The sequence below is a fragment of the Helianthus annuus genome, chromosome 13 (genome assembly GCF_002127325.2).
Source record: "Helianthus annuus cultivar XRQ/B chromosome 13, HanXRQr2.0-SUNRISE, whole genome shotgun sequence".
In the NCBI taxonomy this organism is placed as follows: domain Eukaryota; kingdom Viridiplantae; phylum Streptophyta; class Magnoliopsida; order Asterales; family Asteraceae; genus Helianthus; species Helianthus annuus.
The window spans coordinates 41558839-41577981 of record NC_035445.2 but is presented as its reverse complement, the minus strand read 5'-3'; the positions used below and the strand labels follow the sequence as shown (position 1 = coordinate 41577981).

The 19143-nt window shown below is 37.1% G+C and overlaps 3 protein-coding genes across 4 annotated transcripts; 1 reads left to right on the top strand and 2 right to left on the bottom strand.

The window, feature by feature from the left end:
- Positions 1-1252: 1252 nt before the first annotated feature.
- LOC110897697 (putative pentatricopeptide repeat-containing protein At5g08310, mitochondrial) lies at positions 1253-4007 on the bottom strand. The gene has a single exon (XM_022144429.2). The coding sequence runs from the start codon at positions 3982-3984 to the stop codon at positions 1504-1506; it is 2481 nt and encodes an 826-aa protein (XP_022000121.1). The 5' UTR covers positions 3985-4007; the 3' UTR covers positions 1253-1503.
- An 811-nt stretch (positions 4008-4818) lies between these two features.
- Positions 4819-6590, top strand: LOC110902573. 2 transcript variants are annotated; one of them, XM_022149127.2, is made up of 3 exons: positions 4819-5038; positions 5145-5305; positions 5379-6590. In XM_022149127.2, exon 3 carries the CDS (start codon positions 5551-5553, stop codon positions 6568-6570), a length of 1020 nt encoding a protein of 339 aa, XP_022004819.1. In that variant the 5' UTR covers positions 4819-5038; positions 5145-5305; positions 5379-5550; the 3' UTR covers positions 6571-6590. The 2 variants fall into 2 exon arrangements, with proteins under 2 accessions (XP_022004819.1, XP_035837474.1); XM_035981581.1 differs by having other exon boundaries at positions 5145-6590.
- A 5125-nt stretch (positions 6591-11715) lies between these two features.
- LOC110897696 (nuclear pore complex protein NUP88-like) lies at positions 11716-16629 on the bottom strand. The gene is made up of 10 exons (XM_022144428.2): positions 16615-16629; positions 16384-16493; positions 15064-15143; positions 14903-14969; positions 14693-14768; positions 14442-14537; positions 13900-14370; positions 13136-13385; positions 12739-13010; positions 11716-12278 (listed from the first exon to the last, which is right to left on the bottom strand). Exons 1-9 carry the CDS (start codon positions 16627-16629, stop codon positions 12745-12747), a joined length of 1431 nt encoding a protein of 476 aa, XP_022000120.2. The 3' UTR covers positions 11716-12278; positions 12739-12744.
- Positions 16630-19143: the final 2514 nt, after the last annotated feature.

The following is a 19143-nucleotide window of genomic DNA, read 5'->3' as shown; positions in this document are numbered from 1 at the left end:
CACATAAGCCAATCCTAACACTTTTTTAAAAACTCATTTTTCAAAAAGTCATAAGTCAATAAGTCCGTTTAACAAAAAGTCCTTTTGATGACACACCCGAAGCATCAAAGTAAATAAAAACACAATTGATGACAACAGATAAAAGACACAATTGATGACATCAGATAAAAGACACATGGAGAGCAGATGAAGACAAAATGTACAACAAACTAAAAACACAATACACAACAAACTAGAACACAATGAACAAGAGATTAAAACACACTGGACAACATATTAAACACAATGACCAGAACCAATAACACAATATATAGAAAACCCAAATATAACACCATCTTCATTGTGTCATATATTGTGTTATAGGTTCTTATAAAAACGCAATGGGTAGAACCGAAATTAACATTGTGTTATAGATTTTGATAATAACACAATGTATAGAAATCCTAGTAAAACGTAATGACCAAAACCAAATTAAAAGACACACAATGACCAGAACCTTTAACACAATGCAAACAAACCCAGTAAAAATGAAATTTTTTTATTTTATTTTTATATGACAATATGATACTTATATTAAAGATAAAAAAAACGCTCGTTATTATGGTGATTTTTTTAAAAAATGTCGTATAAAAAAGTTATGGACGTTTTAAATTGACGGGGGGAATTGGCATGTGCCTTGCATGTGGAGAGAGAAAATCCATAAATGTAGGATTCTCTTTATCCTCTTTCATTATCTTTTTTTCCCAACTAATCTAACCCTCCAAATCTAAGATCAATGGATTAGAATCCTTCTTACACTTCTTATTTATTTTATCCTAATCCCAAAAAAATATAGTACTACATCTTGTACCCCACCACGGATAATGAATAGCGGACGCTAGCGACAAGCTACCTATACGCTACTTGGCGATAGCGATGAAATAGCGGGCGCTATTGTATGTTTAGCGACACACTAGGAGAAAATTTAGAAATATTTTATATGTATATCATATCCAAATAAGTTGTTTTATACGCTGTTTTACATGTATCCTTAACAAAAAAAAAACCCTAAAATCCTGCTATTTTATACCTATAAAATCCCGCTATTTATATTAAAGCAGAAAAAAAAAACAAAAAAACCTAAAATCCCGCTATTTGCCCGCTATGGAGGCGCCAAAATCAAATAGCGACACATGAGTGCTACGCTATGCTACTCGCTATAGCGCTCGCTATGAACGCTATTAATATATGCCACCACCACAGTACAACTCTCTAGATCTGAACTATACTAACTATTATTTAAGAGACTATCAATATGCATTTGTAGTTGGAATTATAACAAATGAACCTGTAGCCAGGCCTGCATCTGAATCCTGAAGAAGACAATTGGCATTTCAACCTGAAGCTAAGTATTCCTTCAAAACGAGCTCCAAAAATGGGATATTGTTTATATACAGTTTTACAACGCTTAACATTTTCAGCCGATAAACAATTTTCGGCTAACGATTTCGTTAAAATCTCATCTTATGAATTCAAGATTCCACCTGTTTCTAACAAATGAACTGGAACACTACCATCTTCAATAAGAGACTTGATCTCCGAAGAAGTCAACGCATCATCCAACAGTTTGACCAACGCTTCACGTAAAACAGCACAATTCTTATCAAGAGAGTCTGGAACACGTTCGTTCTGTATCATCTTTCTTAAAATACAAAGAGCCATGGGTGCGTTCGACAAAGAAATAAACGCATCTACTAACGTCACATATACATACGTATCCGCCCTCATATTCTTCTCTTCCATTTCTTCAAAATAAACCAATCCCACATCTGGCTTCCGACATTTGCAAAGGCCATTAATAAGAGCCATAAAAGCTATTTTATTCGGTTGACAAACTTTGACCATTTCGTTCCAAATTAACAACGCTTCATCGGATTTTCCAGCATTGCACAATCCATCAATCAACGTAGAATACGTAACCACATTAGGGTTTCGGTTTTTCTCACTCATCATCGAGAAGAAACAAACAGCCTGATCAACTTCACCGGTTTTGCAATACGCGTCTATCAGTAAATTGTACGTCACAACAGACGGAACAAGCGATTTTCGTAACATCTCATCATAAATATCACGGGCTTCTGACATTCGTTTGTCTTTGCAAAGACCGTTTATGATGGTATTATACGCAACTACATCCGGGCAACGCCCGTTAGCCGAAATATCCCTAAACATTTTTAACGCATAATCGACTTCTCCGATCTTTAACCAACCGTTGATAACCGCAGAATATGCAATCATATCGGGAAAATAACCTTCTTCCGTCATCATTGTCAGAAAACTACTTGCGTCAGCCACTTTTCGATTTACGGATAGTTTTTTCACAAGCAAAGTGTAATGTTTAATCCACGGTTGATGCCCGTGAGTATGCAATTCACGAAGCATGTTTACCGCACCGTTTACATCGCCAATCTTGCAGTAATATCCGAATATAGCGTTGTGTGTGAATTGTGACGGTGGAAAACCGTTCGTTTTCATCTCGTTGAGAAGCTCGTGGCACTTTTCCACTTCGTTTGCGTTGCTGAAAGCGTTAATCAAATTGTTGTAAACAAGCAAAGTTTTTTTACAGCCGATTTGATCCATACTGTTGAAGAGGTTTAGGGCCAGTTCTAACTCGCCTTTTTGGCATAAACCGTCGATAACGATTCCAAAAGACGATGCATCTAACGTAACAAGATTTTGAATCTTGAAAGCGTCATCACCATCACCATCATCATCATCATCGTTCATGGTTGCTTTAAGGAGGTGATGGGCTTTATCAGTTGACCCATCTTTGACCAGACTAGTCAAAGCAGTATTAAGTAGCATAATCATAGATTTCTTATTGACATGATCTTTTGCCTCTTTGAGTAACACCATCATCTCTTCCTCATCCGATAACGACGATATGAGAATCTTGAATATGCTAACGTCAGGATGGATACCCGTTTCATTCATCCGCGAGTACAATTCAAACGCTTTTTTAAACTCTTTTTGTTTACAAAACCCTTCAATGACAACATCATAGAGCGAAATCCCTGGTACAAAACCGAAACTTTGCATCTTTTTCAACAGGTTTAAAGCATAATCTACTTTCCCACCCTTCACAAACCCATGAATCAAAACATAAAAAGTCTTCTCATTCAAACTTATATTTAACTCACCCATCTTGTCGATTAACCGGATCGCTTTATCCACCTCACCCGCTTTACTCAACGAGACGATTAAGATCGTGAAAACATACGAATCAACCCAACCACATTCATCAATCTGTTCAAACACATCCAAAGCTTTCTCAAACATTGCAGCCCTACAATAACACTGCAACACAGATGTCAACGTATACTTATCCGGTTTCCACCCGTTATCCCTCATCTCACTCATCCTCACAGCCATTAACTCAACCGCACCCGCCTTCGAAACAGCTTCCAACAAGGCATTATAGCTATAATCATTCACCACACAGCCCATTTTCTTAACATGATCAAACACTTCATTAGCCTCAGTAACCATCCCTAACCCACCCAAACACCTAACAAAATAACCTAAAGCACCCGCACTGACATAACACCGTGAATTAATCAAATCAAAACATAAACTTTTCATTGCGGCATTTTGTCGAACACCTGATAGGATAGAAGCCATGGCATTGTAAGTATAGCAATTGTGAGTATACCCACTTTGATTTGATGCCCAATTGAAGAACTTGAACGCTGTTTCCCAATTCTTGAAGCTTTTGAGGACTGTTTCGACTATATTGGTTGTGAGAATGGATCCAAAGGTGGTTAGTTCTGGTGATGAGGGGTGTTGGTGTGTGAAGATATGTATGAGTTTGTTTACTGTTTCGAGATTGTGTGAGGGTAGAGATGAGTAGTAATGGCGATTTGTGAAGTGGGTTATGGAGGAAACGTTGAGTAGAAAATGGGAGAGTTGATTTAGAGGTTTGAAAACCATACGGCTCAGAGTCATGGTGGATACTCTGCTCAGTTGAGTTTGGGTTTGATTATAAAGAATTTTAAATTTAGAATTGAATAAAGTTAGGGCATGTTAGCTTATTTTCAACTTTTGAAAAGTTTTTTTTTTTTTTTGAACAAAATAAGTCAGGAATTCAAGTCAGGAATTCCTGACTTTTGGCAAATCCCTCTCACATAAGAAGAAAAACCAAACACTTTCAAAAGGACTTTTGCCCTTCAAAAGTCCTTTTACCCTCAAAATAAGGAACCCCAAACACCCTCTTAATTCATGTGAATCCGGTTAAGAAAATATAGTCTGGTCTGAATAGAATTATGGTCTTCTGTTCAGGAGAGTGTAAGATCTCTCACAAAAAGTTAAAGATTTTCACCATTCAAAGAAAAAATTGAAAATGACAAAAAAAAAAACCATTTTGAACCGGACCCGATTTGACCCGAACCCGTTTGGACCTGAATCTGTTTCAACCCGAACCTGTTCCGACCTGACCCAAAACAATCCTTTTCTAATTTGACCCATCTTGACCCTAGCCCGTTCTGACATGACCCGACCCGACCCGTTTACCAGTCCTAATTCTAATATTATCCAATTTAGGAAATGTTATAAGCCTAATATTATACATAGTGTGAAGAAACTAGAAAATGTTAATTTGTTTGTAGTGTAGGTCTTTTTTTTACATTGGTTAAAGTATTATACGAACGATTTTCTAAAAAGGTTTAAACTAAAAAACAATAAAAATGTATAGTCATACCTGACAGGTAATAGGCCGGGTGGGACAAAATTTTACCATCCGGTATGGGTTTTGGATTAGCCATACCCGATCTATTGCCATCAGTGCTACATATGTTGGATGTAATGAGTGTTACATGTCAAATAATCGAAGGGGTATTTTGTACTTGTAGCATAGTATGAGGGTTGCTAATGTAAGTCGAAATATAAACGTTCATTCACTTGAACAATGGGAAGAAGAGAATGAACTATCGATGATGAATTGAGAAACTTCTCCTCTTTTGTGTTCGTAACAATGAGTAATGATCCAAACGATAAAACTGGTGTAAGTGATTCTGTGTTTCAACATTTTTTAGTCATTAATGATGATAACAAGAAAGGTACTTTTGGCTCACAATATTCTCCTAATATCACAATATTTGAGCTTGCAGACAAGGTGTTTGACAAAATACCTGAAAGAAATTTTGAAGTCGGATCTGAATGTTCTGAAGAGTATTCAAACGAAATGAAAAGTTCAATGGATAATGATGCTATAGGAACAAAAAATGAAACTGTTGATTTTGAAATGAGATGTTAATGGTTGATTTTGAAGGTTTGTTTTCATGATATGTTCGATGTAATGAGTAAATGAAAAGGTTAGGCAGCTAAGACCCTTTCGTTCGCAGGTCGTGTGACGCTGGCCAAATCAGTCTTAGGCAGCATCTCTTCCTACTTTCTTGGGATTTTTAAGGCTCCAAAAGCGGTCCTTAAAACTCTTGAGGGAATTAGGAGGAAGTTTGTCTGGGGCCCGGCCAAGTGGGATCCAGGAATAAAATTTGTTGGGTTCGGTGGAATAAGATGTTGCGGGCAAAGGGACAAGGTGGGCTTGGGATAGGCGGGTTGGAGTCTTTTAATTTGGCTATGGTGGCCAAACGGTGGTGGCGCATTAGGGATGAACCGTATCAGCTGTGGGCTCGAGTTATCGCAGCTATACACGGGCCAGTTAAAGGGAATTTAATGGTCCCTTTGAATAAAAACATTTCGGGTTGGTGGAAGGACATTACGGGTGTCGATGGGAACCTAGAGAAGATGGGTATTAGCATCAATGACCAATTCGGAGTGAAAATGGATAACGGAATGAAGACGAGTATGTGGTTTGATAACTGGATTGGGTGCGGTCCGTTAAAAATGTTATTTCCTAACGTTTTTAAACTTGCATCAGACAAAACTGCATTGGTTTCTTCCTGTTTCGATGTAACAGGCGGTACCTGTCAATGGCGTTGGGCTTGGGTTAAACACCCAAACTCCAATGCAGAGTGGGCCGAACTCGGAAACCTTATGAGTTTGCTTCAACAGCAGCAGTTTTCGGGCGAAGAAGATCATTGGGTTTGGGCGAACAAAGCCGGAGAGCAGTTTTCAACAAAGAGTATTCGGGCTGAGATCGATGTTAAAGCTTCAGTTTTCACGGATGGAGGCAAGTTTCACTGGAATGCTTGGGCCCCGCTAAAGGTCAATTATCATGCATGGAGGGCGGAGTCGGGTAAGGTGGCAACTAAGGTAGACTTAGCAAACAAAGGCGTTCACTTGACTGAGCTAAAATGCAGCAGATGCTATCTCCGTGACGAAACGACCGATCACATTTTTGCAGATTGCCTATGGGCAAAAAGTGTGTGGTGGAATATTTGTCGCTGGATGAAGATTCCGGTTCTAAGCGACGGGCTATCAGCTGCACAGATTCTGACGCATGTTCAGTCTCAGGTCGGTTCCAAGAGATGGAAACGGGTCTTCATCTCGTCACTCTGGGCAGCCTTTGGCGGTTGTGGTTTAAATCCATTTTTTTGCAAGGTTTCTAAATCTGTTAAATGCAATTGTTTTTAATATATTCCATTGAGCATCAAGATAAGATGTTGTGCAAGTCTACATGCTCTTAATTAGGACTGGCAAATGGGTCGGGTCGGAATGGGTTAGGGCCGAAATGGGTCAAATTAGAAAAGGGTTGTTTTGGGTCGGGTCGAAACTGGTCTGGGTTTGAATATATTCAGGTTCAAATGGGTTCACGAGCCCGGTTCGGGATGGGTTTCGGGTCGAACCGGGTTGTTTTTTTTTTGCCATTTCTATAAACATGATTTCATCATTAATATACCTTTGGTTCAAGTCGGGAAAGAAACAAAAAAAAACGACCAATAAAACGAAACCAACCAAAACGATACAAAAAACCGAAAAACCAACCGAAACGAACAAAAAAACCGAAATCAACCAAACGAAACAAACAAAAAGTGAAAAAATGTCGAAAACGAAACAAAAAAAAAAAAAATGAAAAGATTGAAACCGAACAAAACAAAACAAAAAATAGAAACCAAACTGAAACGAAACAAAAAAAAACCCGTACTTACATCCATTAACTTTGTATAAGTTTCAGAAAAAGAAGCATCCATAAACAAGTTGTGAAGTTGTTTTAAAATTCTTGCAGCAAGTATGGGTTAGTTTTAGTGTTCCTTTTTTATGGGTTTATCTTTCTAATCAAGCAATCAAGTATCATCAAATTGTGATTTCCTTCTCCTTCTCTATAACATAGAGGTGAGGAAATAAAGATGATAACGGAGAAGCACCGAACCAGACTTCGTTCCAGAAACGAGTCTCCCCTCCCTGCCCCGCCTTTCTCACAACCAGATCAAACGGGTCGACCCCCAAGTCCATTAAATCCCTGCTAATTCAGGGTGTCGATAGATGGGTCGGGGTCTATCTCGTTGTCTTGGAGATGGAAATAAAGGAGGCTTTCAGTGGATGAAAAAGGGGAGATCGAGCAGAATCGGTTGTTTATTGTGTTCTTGGGTGCTCCGTGGCTAGAGCAGTTTGGAGGAAGGTTTCGGTCTGGGCCAAATGGGATCTCACAGGTTTGGAGTTTTAATTCAGGCCAGCAAAAGAATGTTTTATTGGGTATTATCTACACTACCTTGTGGTATTTGTGGAAAGAAAGAAATGCGAGAATTTTCAAAGATCTTAAGCGTTCGGTTGAAACGGTATTTGAGGAGATCGTGTCAACTCTCTTCAGTTGGATCAAGAATAGGGCGAAGATCGATGTTTGCAGCTGGGAGATGTGGATCTCGGATCCGATCAATAGTTTCGTTTAATGTTTTGTTTGTTTCGTTTTGCTTTTTAGTTGTCGTTTTAACGCTTTCTTTTGTATCCAGCTCTTCGCTGGAAGTTTTTCTTGGTTTTATATTCAAGTTGCTGCTGTTCAAAAAAAAAAAAAAAAAAAAAAAAATTGTGATTTCCCAAATCTAAATACCCGAAAAGCACATTGATTAGGGACTGCTATACAAGCAACAGGCATACAAACAACTATAAAAAATTAAACTTTTTCATATATCCAAGTATCCAACATAGTAACACAAACCTAAACCATTACATCCAATCATAATCAAAATCAAATAGTTATACTGTCAAAGCAGTAGACCTACACATGGGGCAAACATTTTTAGATAACAACCAACGTCTGATGCATTCAGCATGAAACCGATGCCCACATTCCAGTCTCCCCATCTTCTCGTTCTTTTCATATTCACACAAACAAATAGAACAAGCATCCGCTTCAGTCATCCCTCCTTGTGCCGTGTACACATACAGATGCTCGGAAATCTCTTCCTCTGATAAACCACCCGAATCACTGGTACCTGCAGCGAGCACTCCTTGTAGCGCAGAAATCTCTTCCTCTATCTCTTGCATGATCAAAGTCTCGTCTAACGTCAAAGAGTCATATGTGTTGAAGAACGACGTCTCCTCTGGTGGTGGATATGGTAGGTAGTTCTGATTCTGGAAATACGAATGCATAGGATATTCTTGATTGACCAACATGGTGTTGAGAATGGCTACATCGTCAACATAGTGCACCGGTATGGGCATCATGGTGGTGTAATGAGCAGGAACAGCGTATGCGTAGTAGTAGTATTGCTGTTGGAGAATGAGGTGCTGGTGATAATAATACGGATCCATCGCCCACACAGATTGCGGATCCATCTTACTTATTTGAAGCAGATCACCTTGAAACGACACGCTTCAATATATTAACCGAGAGAAAAGAAATTCTGGAGTGATGAGAGAAGTACTATAGATCGATGGTATGGGTGCTGCTGCTCTTATATATATATATATAGATACGGTAGTTTACACTGCAAATATGAGATATATAGATACCCTAATATTAATTGTATTATCTATATCCAAGATCATGATTTAATTAGATAGATTCTCAATTCTCTTAATTGCGCCTATCCATATTCCGTTAAGATATTCCCTTTTATCATTTGATATTAAAACTCTATTGTTTAAAAATAATTAACTTTTGTATCTGTTATATCTTTTTATATATTTAACATTTAAGTTAATTTGTTGTTATTTATAATAAATCCATCTGATTTAGTTTAACTAATTTAAAATTGTATCATTGATTATTATTCTTTTAAATTCTTATGATCTCACTTCATATTTTATCTAAATAAACTACAAACTTAGTTATAATACCTCACAATGATTTTTCTTTTCACAATGTATTCTGAATATTTATAACCAGTAACTATCTAGTTATTTACTGTTTAATCACGTTTTGATTTTTGTTATTGCAACTCTACCTTTTTTAAATTAATTCATTCTCAAAGTTGCTAAACTAACATCTTTTTAATTCAAGGTTGGTCATGAGACTTTTGAGGACCGTTGAAGACCTTATGTATGCACGAAAAACATGCCTCTAAATTTGAATCGATACATAAAAAGAATCAGTAAAAAATATGCCATTGGTTTTTAATTGGATTATAGATGTCTAATTACTATGCTAAATAAAAGGGATTTAACCTATTGAATGGTATTTTAGAGACCATCACATTTTGAAAGCTATGTATTATTTGTTTTTTTTTAAGTTCAAGCCTAAGCATACCAAGTTGAGCTAGCTCGGTTAAAAACCAAGCCGAGCTCGAACTTAGATTTTCAACTCGGTTTCAAATACGAACCGAGCCAGCTTAGTATATAATCGAACCGAGCTCGAGCTTACCCCTAGTTTGGCTCGGCTCGGCTCGTGAACAACCCTACACCTGAGTCGTCGTCGACAACAAAACTGCTTCATGCTTCTCATCTCAACTACTCTCATTCTCTATACTTCTCACTCAACTTCACGTCGTTGATATATAAACTGAATTTAAAAAAAAAATAACGTCGTGCATCTTCCCTTTGTTGGAAAAATGTATAAATGTGTTCTAAATCACGATGTCAAAAAAGTTTTGTCGTCGTATAGCGGATTACCACAAAACAATCGTTTGTGAGTCAGTTGGGAGCTACTTCACGATCTTTTTGCAACGGAGCACGTCGTGTTAATGGTTTGGATGTTTCACAAAGATGTACGCCACTTGGTTATAGTCTAATGGTTCAATCCTTGGGAGGTGTAAGTATTTAAGGGAAACAATTAGCCATTAAAAAAAAAAAGATGTACGCCTGCTCGTACCGCGACAATAATTAAATCTTTTCCGTATTCCAATTAGGTGGAGAGTCGGGTCGGAGATGCATGATGAGTATATGATTGAGAGTGAATTTTGGTTGAAATTTAGAAATAGTTTGTGTGATATTTGGATGTATAATGTGATACTAGTGGGAGTGCCCGCGTGTTGCAGTGGGTGTCTCTGTTTTGTCGCCTCGTAATGTAGTGTACGGCATTTTTGTATTGGTGATGTGTGAAGTAGGGTGCAACAACCTAGTAGTAGTGTGTAACTTTTATATATAGCCATTCAGGTTATTAAGTTTACAAATGTCTTCTCTTTTCCACCTGCACAATTTCGCGGGAAAAACGTACGTCGTAAAAATAACTTTTTAACTTTCATTACAACCTTCTCTACAATTATATATCTGAACTCACGGCTTGGCCAACGCTTTTTATCCTATCGGCTCCATCTTATGCTAGTGCCCATTACTCTCAATTTCACTATTTGTTTTGTTCTACTTGATTATTTATGTAACTTATATATAAGTGGGAATGCCCGCGCGTTGCAGCAGGTGTCCCGTCTAATAACTTGTCATTTTTAATAAGTCTCATAATTAAAATATGTCACATCAAGTTAAACCTGACTTAAGAATATACCAAATAAACCACTCAAGTTAAATAAAAAAATTATCACATAAAAAAGAAAACGTTATGATAAAATCAACTTCGTCATATCTTTTCTTTATAAATATTGTTGCCATAGACCAAATCAGTTTCTAAAAGAAAGTGAGAAGCTAACAGTATGGTGGGGTGGAATATGACAAGAAAATAAATAGAAAGACAATTGTTTTATATGGGTCAATGAATTAAATGAGTGGATCAAGTGTTATACCAATTGGAACCGTCAATCCCTGTATGGATCAGATCTAGATGAAGACCGAATCCTAACATGCCTAATCTACATAACATAACTATGACTCATTATCATGTAGCAATGCTTTGTCTACCTTGGCATCAGCTCAAGATACCACAAACAACCTTTCACAAAAAAAAAAAAAAAAAAAAACACCCAACTCTATCGAGCAGTTGATAGATCTAAAATTTTAAAGGGCGAGTTTGGAGACCCCATTCTTCTCTTCCTCAACCATTCTACGATGATGAAAGACAACTTCTTGTCTAAAAAACAAATAAACTAAAAAGTTACAAATTTAGGGAAAACGTTGTGAAGTCAATGGCTTTTGCCATCGCTGGTGATATCATTCGAAGACCACAGTTATAGCGCAGATGAGCTAAAAGAAGTGTTAGGAAAAGCAAGTGATGTATTAGATAACCTGTTTATTCAACTAAATTTGTCACTTATAGCATTCCAATTTCTTTATACTCGCTGAAACAAGTCCATGGCTACTCAATGTAGTAAGGGGGTAAGCTTGGAATGTCTATATAGAACATGAGATGCCTTCCCCTCACTAAACTCACCAGTTACCTACAAGTCCCATTGAAACAAATTTCCCACAAAGAATCACCAACTGAATACAACTCTTAGAAGTAAAAAATACAAGTTTCAGCCAAATGATGATAATACTACACATTTTAGAAGTTGCCATCGTCTGTGAAAAATGACAGTAATGAACATGGAATAAAATTACACATTTCATGGTGGCATTGGCTATATTGACACAGCTTAATATGGGTGAAACATATAAATTGAAAGCACCTAAACACTAAATGATGCTCATTTCCTATTAACTAAGCAGGTAATAGCACATATGACTTAATATTTATGCATATTAGCCATAATCACAAGAATCACAGACCCCCCTCCGCCCGTATCGCGAACCAGATCACCCGTAACGGTCTCGGGTACAAAATCAAACCAAGCGCCACGGGTTTGCGATCCGGACCAGAAAAAACAGGCCGTACGCGATTTTCATTAAATTCGTTACAAATCATATGAAATCACGTTTGGGGAACGCTCCGACTGATTTAGCGTTTGGGAACACTCCTATTCGCATAAAATGCTAATTCAGACGCAAAATTACCAAATACTCGACTCACATTCTTTCAACATCTGGCCTGTATTTGGCATACTGAACCATTATCTCTCTGCCATCAACAACTCTTCCTGAAAAAAAACCACATAAACAAAAACATAAACGGGTTTGAATCACAATGCATATATTTGTAGGTGATAAATTAACACATTGGTGAAGCTAACTTGTCTCACACGCTAATTAACTTTGCCCCCTTGCGGCCTTGCTCCTTTTTAATAAAGTTTTTGGGGGCTGTATGCGACTTATGTTGATTTTGATAAATTGTTTATCCTTGTGCAACAAGTGTGAACAGTGAAAGTAGAACTCCGAACAATTAAGGGGTTAAAAAACTTCTCTAAAAACGATATAATTATTCTAGAACATGAATATACTTCAAACATAACATTTTCTTTAAGGGAATTCGCTAGGCACTTTTGCAGGTGTATGATCAACTCAAAACCAAAATGTCAAGACAAAAGTTACAGCATTTCAATCAACCAAACGCTAGTGATAACATAATTCTTGATTTCTAACAAGCTTGTAATAAGTTACCTTTCCTCAACTTGAGCTTTCATGATTTCTCAAAGCTGAATCCACAAGTTTGACTTTTTTGGTGTTCTCACTGTTGACTAAAGAAAGCTTAGCAATTGACGATTTGAGGTGGGCCATCTCATCATCTTCAGCATTACTCATTCTCCGCCCTGCAATCAGTCTTCTTTGATTCGGTCTTTTGCTTTGTGGAGAAGATGAATATCTTTTTATTCGACCATTTATAGTTTCTATGGTTGTGTGTAACGCATCTATTTCCACTCCTCTAAACTTGTCTGCATAAAACAAACAAAACCACGTTCAGAACGAGTCAAATAAAGAAAACTTTCCTAAAAGGGGAAACGGGTCAAATGGGTTGACTTGGTCAAACGGGTTGAATTACTATTTGAACACAAGTTACCAAGCTCCATCTTGAACTCTCGCTCTGCTTTCGACAACGGTTTCTTGTGGATTCCCAGTAGGTTTCTTAGGTTTAACAACCGTTCTTCTAACAAACCATGAGTCTGAATTACACGATCTATTCGGTTTTCCAAATTTTCTTGTTTCTCTTCTACTTTCGCTAGCTTTTGTTGTGCCTCACGTAACCGAGCATGTTGTTCATCAATTATTTTCTTTAGTTGCGGTCCATGGTGTTTGAGCTCAAAGTAAACCTAAGGAACCACATGAAATGAAACGTAACTTCAATAGACCAATTTATAAGTTAAAGGTCAATCGTGGCAGGTTGAAGGATGGGTTGGCGGGTTGAAATGTTCAACATGAACCCGACCCATATTATTTTTCGGGTCAAAGATTTCAACCCTAACCCGCACAAATATAAATGTGGGTCAACGCGTCCGTTTAACCCTTTTTTTAATGAGTCATACAAATTGACGATTTATAAGCGAGTTGTTGGATTTTAAACGAGTTATTGATAAAATGTTTAATGTTGAGTATGGGTGTGACAAGTAAATAATATAATGTATCAAAGTTAACATTATTATGACTAACCATATAAAATAGAAACAAAAAATAAAAGTTTTTTTTATAGATAGTTAAACGGGATAACGGGTCAACCCGAACCCGACCCATTTTTAAACGGGTCGTGTAAGTTAAGCCAAACCTGTTTTTTCGTGTCGGGTTCGGGGTCGGGTTGGCGGGTCGTGTTAAGAATTGCCGTAACCTTACCTTATGTGCATACTCAACATAGTTCTCATGAAAAAGCTTGAAGTACTGATGTAGCGTAGACCTCCCTTCAATAGAGTCAGCAGCAACAGGGTTCGGTGATGTAGGTGGCACAATAACCACTTTCGGGCCCGCGAGTAATTCTTTACTTATAATAGTAGCATCTCCGGGAACCGTATTTTCTTCCAAACTTTCGAATTTCTTTTCTTTATCAACATGAGCAGGAAGCAAAAGATTCCAACTTTCCATTCCGAGCACAATACATTCAAAACCAGACGTGAGCCCCACAATCCAACAAGATCCAAACGAATCTGCCAATGCCACAAAACCATATAACGAAGACACCGAGGATTCCACCTGGCACGTGTTAAGAACCGACTGTACAGTTGACAGTCTCATGTCATCATCTATCCCGTTTTTCTGATTAGTGAAGGGAAGAAAATGCAACACTATTGAATCCAAACGGGCTGTAGTTCATCAGCTAATGCATCTATCTGTAACTGTCCACCACTCCAAACCGTAACGAGAACGGAATCTTTGCTTACAGCCTTGTAGAGAAAACTGACAGCTCGGCCGTCACACTCGGTAACTTTGAACTCAGAATCTTCTTCGTTTCCGTGGTACACTTTATGAAGAGGCCCCTATATTTTTAAAAAATGAAAGCACCTAAACACTAAATGATGCTCATTTCCTATTAACTAAGCAGGTAATAGCACATATGACTTAATATTTATGCATATTAGCCATAATCACAAGAATCACAGCCCCCCTCCGCCCGTATCGCGAACCAGATCACCCGTAACGGACTCGGGTACAAAATCAAACCAAGTGCCACGGGTTCGCGATCCGGACCAGAAAAAACAGGACGTACGCTATTTTCATTAAATTCGTTACAAATCATATAAAATCACGTTTTGGGAACGTTCCAACTGATTTAGCGTTTGGGAACGCTCCTATTCGCGTAAAATGCTAATTCAGACGCAAAATTACCAAATACTCGACTCACATTCTTTCAACATCTGGCCCGTATTTGGCAAACTGAACCATTATCTCTCTGCCATCAACAACTCTTCCTGAAAAAACCACATAAACATAAACGGCTTTGAATCACAATGCATATTGTAAAAATTATAAAAAAAAAAATATATATATATATACAGTACTCACTGTCAAGCTTGTCCACTGCCTTCTGAGTCTCATCTGCATACTTATGCCTAACAAAAGCAAACCCCCGAGAATCTCCAGTCCTAGAAGCACAAAAAGTATAACATACACGGTATCACTTCCATTCTAACAGAACTGAAAACACCAGTTATATCGAAAAACAAAAACGAGCCCTTAGAAAACATTAATTCTTTCATTTCAAAAGCAATTTAGCATAAGATGTAACACAGGTTACCCTTTTAAATTCTTATTTTTGCTCTCTAAGACAAACTTCCTCGCTAAAAGAAAATACACACACACACACACACATATATATATATAAAGTAGGCATGTATAGGAGATAAACTTACAAGAGACACGAATACATCAACAACCTTTCCGTACTTATCAAAAAGGGGAAACAAATCATCAGCAGTTGACCTGAAAAAGACGAAATCGGTTACACAAATTGGGGATTTTATTTTACAAAGGAAATTGTGAACATACGGAAGGTGATGTTGAGAACGAGTAGCGAATAGGTGTCTATGATGTCCGGCGGGCCTGCTCTTCCAAAGTGCGACATGATTACCGTCGGCGATTTTAGGGTTTCAAGAATTAAACAAAAATCAGCAAAAAAAACCTAAATTCAATTTTCCAAATAAAGGCGTGAATCTGAAAGGGATCAAAGATTGATATCAACAAAACCTAAAAATAAAGAACTGAAACAATTTTGCCCTAATCTGTGCATAGCTTGTTTGACCGAGAGGAGCAAGCAGCAGCGCTGGTCGCCAGCGAATCAGCGGGGGGATTTTCCGGCCGGGGCAACAGGTCTGCGATGGAATGTCCAGTTTACTCTAGATAAAGATGTAAAGTGGGTGCAATAATAAGTACTTTAATCGACGGATATCAATTACTGTTTTCGTCCCTGTGGTTTGTCAAAAATCACTATTTCAGTCCATTAGTTTAAAAATTGCGATTTCAGTCCCTGTAGTTTTACTTTCGTAACCATTTAAGTCCACCTCCGTTAACCCCTTCCATTTATTCTGTTAAGTACACGCGAATTGACGATAATGCCCTTATTAATAAAAAACAAAAAGATATCTAAAGAGTTAATTACTGTTTCCATCTCTGTGGTTTGTCAAAAATCACCTTTTCAGTCCATGTGGTTTCACTTTCGTAACCATTTCAGTCCAGTCTCATAACACCGTCTATTTTATCGTTAAGTTTTTAATGAAATACCTAAATTACCCTTGTGTTAATTAAATAAAAAAAACCATGGAAATTTAAAAGATCGTATTCTAGGACCCACTTGTTAAAACACAACCCCACACTACCCCACCCCACTCCATCCCTGCTCTTATTTTCGGCAAAAGTTTCCGGTCATCTTCTCCGGCATCACAACCCCACTCTCTTAAGGTCCGGCGTCCCATTACCCCACCCCAATTAATATCTTCCTAACAACATCAATTAACATAATAACTTTAAAAAATAATGCTTATCTGGACATTTTCTCATTCTAAAATCCAAAATTAAAATTTTGGAAACATATATGTAAAAATAGTGCTAGACTTCTACTTCTATTGAAGCCATGGTGGGTCGAAACCTACAATCCAATTTAATTAACACAAGGGTAATTTAGGTATTTCATTAAAAACTTAACGGTAAAATAGACGGTGTTAGGAGACTAGACTGAAATGGTTACGGAAGTGAAACCACAGGGACTGAAATAGTGATTTTTGACAAACCACGGGGACGAAAACAGTAATTAACTCATTTAGACATCTTTTTGTTTTTTATTAATAAGGGCATTATGGTCAATTCACGTGTACTTAACAGAATAAATGGATGGGGTTAACGGAGGTGGACTGAAATGGTTATGAAAGTGAAACCACAGGGACTGAAATCGTAATTTTTAAACTAATGGACTGAAATAGTGATTTTTGACAAACCACAGGGACGAAAACAGTAATTAACTCTAAGTAGAATCTGTAGAGAAAAATAAAGAGGAAGATATTTGGAATTCCTAATTGAATGTCTGAGATAATCAAGGGATGGGTTTTTGATTTACAGGGTGTCGATTAGGTTTCTTGGGGGTAGAGAAGGAAAGAATTATCCCTATATTATTTATCAACTTTACTGTCACTCTGAACATTACTGTTCAATTTATATACTAATCTTTATTGTATAGTATGCTTTGGTAGTGGTTACCTTCCACTTAGGGTTCTTTATCTTTTATTGCAATAGTGTGGTCAATTTGTCTTTTAATTTTAATGATTACTAATTAATTATAAAAGATCAAAAGGGGTAGAAATTTTGGGTAGCAAAATGCGTGTCTGGTTAATATTTTTGCGTCTATCTTTTTTTTTGTTTAACGTCTCCATCGCAACGTGTGGGTCTTAAGTCGACTTAATTATTTTTTTCTATGTTATACGTTTAAGTATAACTTTTTGCGAGTTAACACGTTACGACACGCGTACGTGGTTCAACATTTTTACGTTTACATTTTGTTCGGTTTAACAGTCCCGCCGTAAAACGCGGGTCCAAAATACTAGTTATATATATATATATATATATATTAAATCCACTAGAAGTACCACCCGCCGAATGCGGCGGAGGATTCATTAGTTATATATCATGTTAGATGAAAGGTAAATGTTTCTCACATGACCACGAGCCTGTGTGTAAAACTGAGAAAAAAATAACTAAGTCGATCTCTGACTCGCACATTGCGACAGACCTATCACACGGGGAAAAATAGACGCGCTGCGACGGACATGTCAAACAAGAAAAAAATAGATGAAAAAACGTTGAACCCCACACGCACGTTGTGGCGTGTTAACTCGGAAATTTAGAATGACACGTTAAACGGAGAACTTATGAAAGATGAAAAGTATATAAGAGACTAAAGTTGAAAGTAAAAAAAGTGTTGAGATTAAATTGCAAAAGATGAAAAACTTTGTGTTGGAAGTAAAAAAAAAATTAAAGGGGTTAAATAGCAAAAGATGAAAACTTTTGAATTAGAAGTGAAAAATCAAATTAATCAAAGGGTTTAAAATACCAAAGATTGAAACTTTAGACTTAAATTGCCAAAGATTGAAACTTTAGAGTTAAAAAAGAAATCAATTTCAGTTTATCAAAGCAAAAGAGATAAATAGATTTAGTTAAATTGATGTTTATTATTATTATTATTATTATTATATAAAAGAGATAAATAAAAAAAATAAGAGTGAGAAATTACCAGAGAATGACACGTGTCCAAAAAGGATTTTTGTTTATTAGTATAGAAAGATTAAGTCTAACTGCTTTTCAAATCATTCTCTACCATTAGATCTTGCTGAAATGAAATCATGACCATTTAAACTCCATTTTTTAACTACTAACATAGCAGTTCACGGCAGTTTCCTAGCCTCCGCCTTTTCCTACCCATGTTTTCCACAAATCACGTTACCCCCAAAATTGGATCGTGGGTTCAATGCAGTTGCGGATGGGTAGAAAGCAGTTGCCGAGCAGCCTTATATAATGTAAACCCTTGAATCAAAAAGGACGTACCTTCAATCGTTTGAGAGTAGAGGCGGTGTTGATGTAGACGACGAGAATCACAACTTGCAGTCACCCACCGTCTCGCCGAACACCGGTTCGCCTCCATTGCCATAACCACAACCTCTGTTCCCACCTTAACTGTATACATTGGAGGTATTGTTTTATTTTAATTATTTTTTTGCAATGGACATCAATTTGTTTTAAAATGTTTGTTTTCTACACTTCGACTTTCTTGATTATTGGTTCTTATTGTTCTGAATGTTATACGTTTTTGAAAATTTGACACTTGAAGATATCCATCGATGTGTGTCATCAAATGTGGCAAGTTTATGTTTATGCACTTAAGGTGTTTGATAAAATGCTTATGTGGGTTCTACGAGACAAATTCATCATTTCGGATTTAAATTAGCATCGTTAGCATAAAATTACATGTTCTAATTCAAGATTTAAAATTTTTGATGGGCAGCTACTATACACTATACAGACGATGTTGATCATTTTATCAGGTCCTTGAGGGATGAGGTTTGGATATTAGAAGAACTCCCATCTAGGCTTGAAAGATGC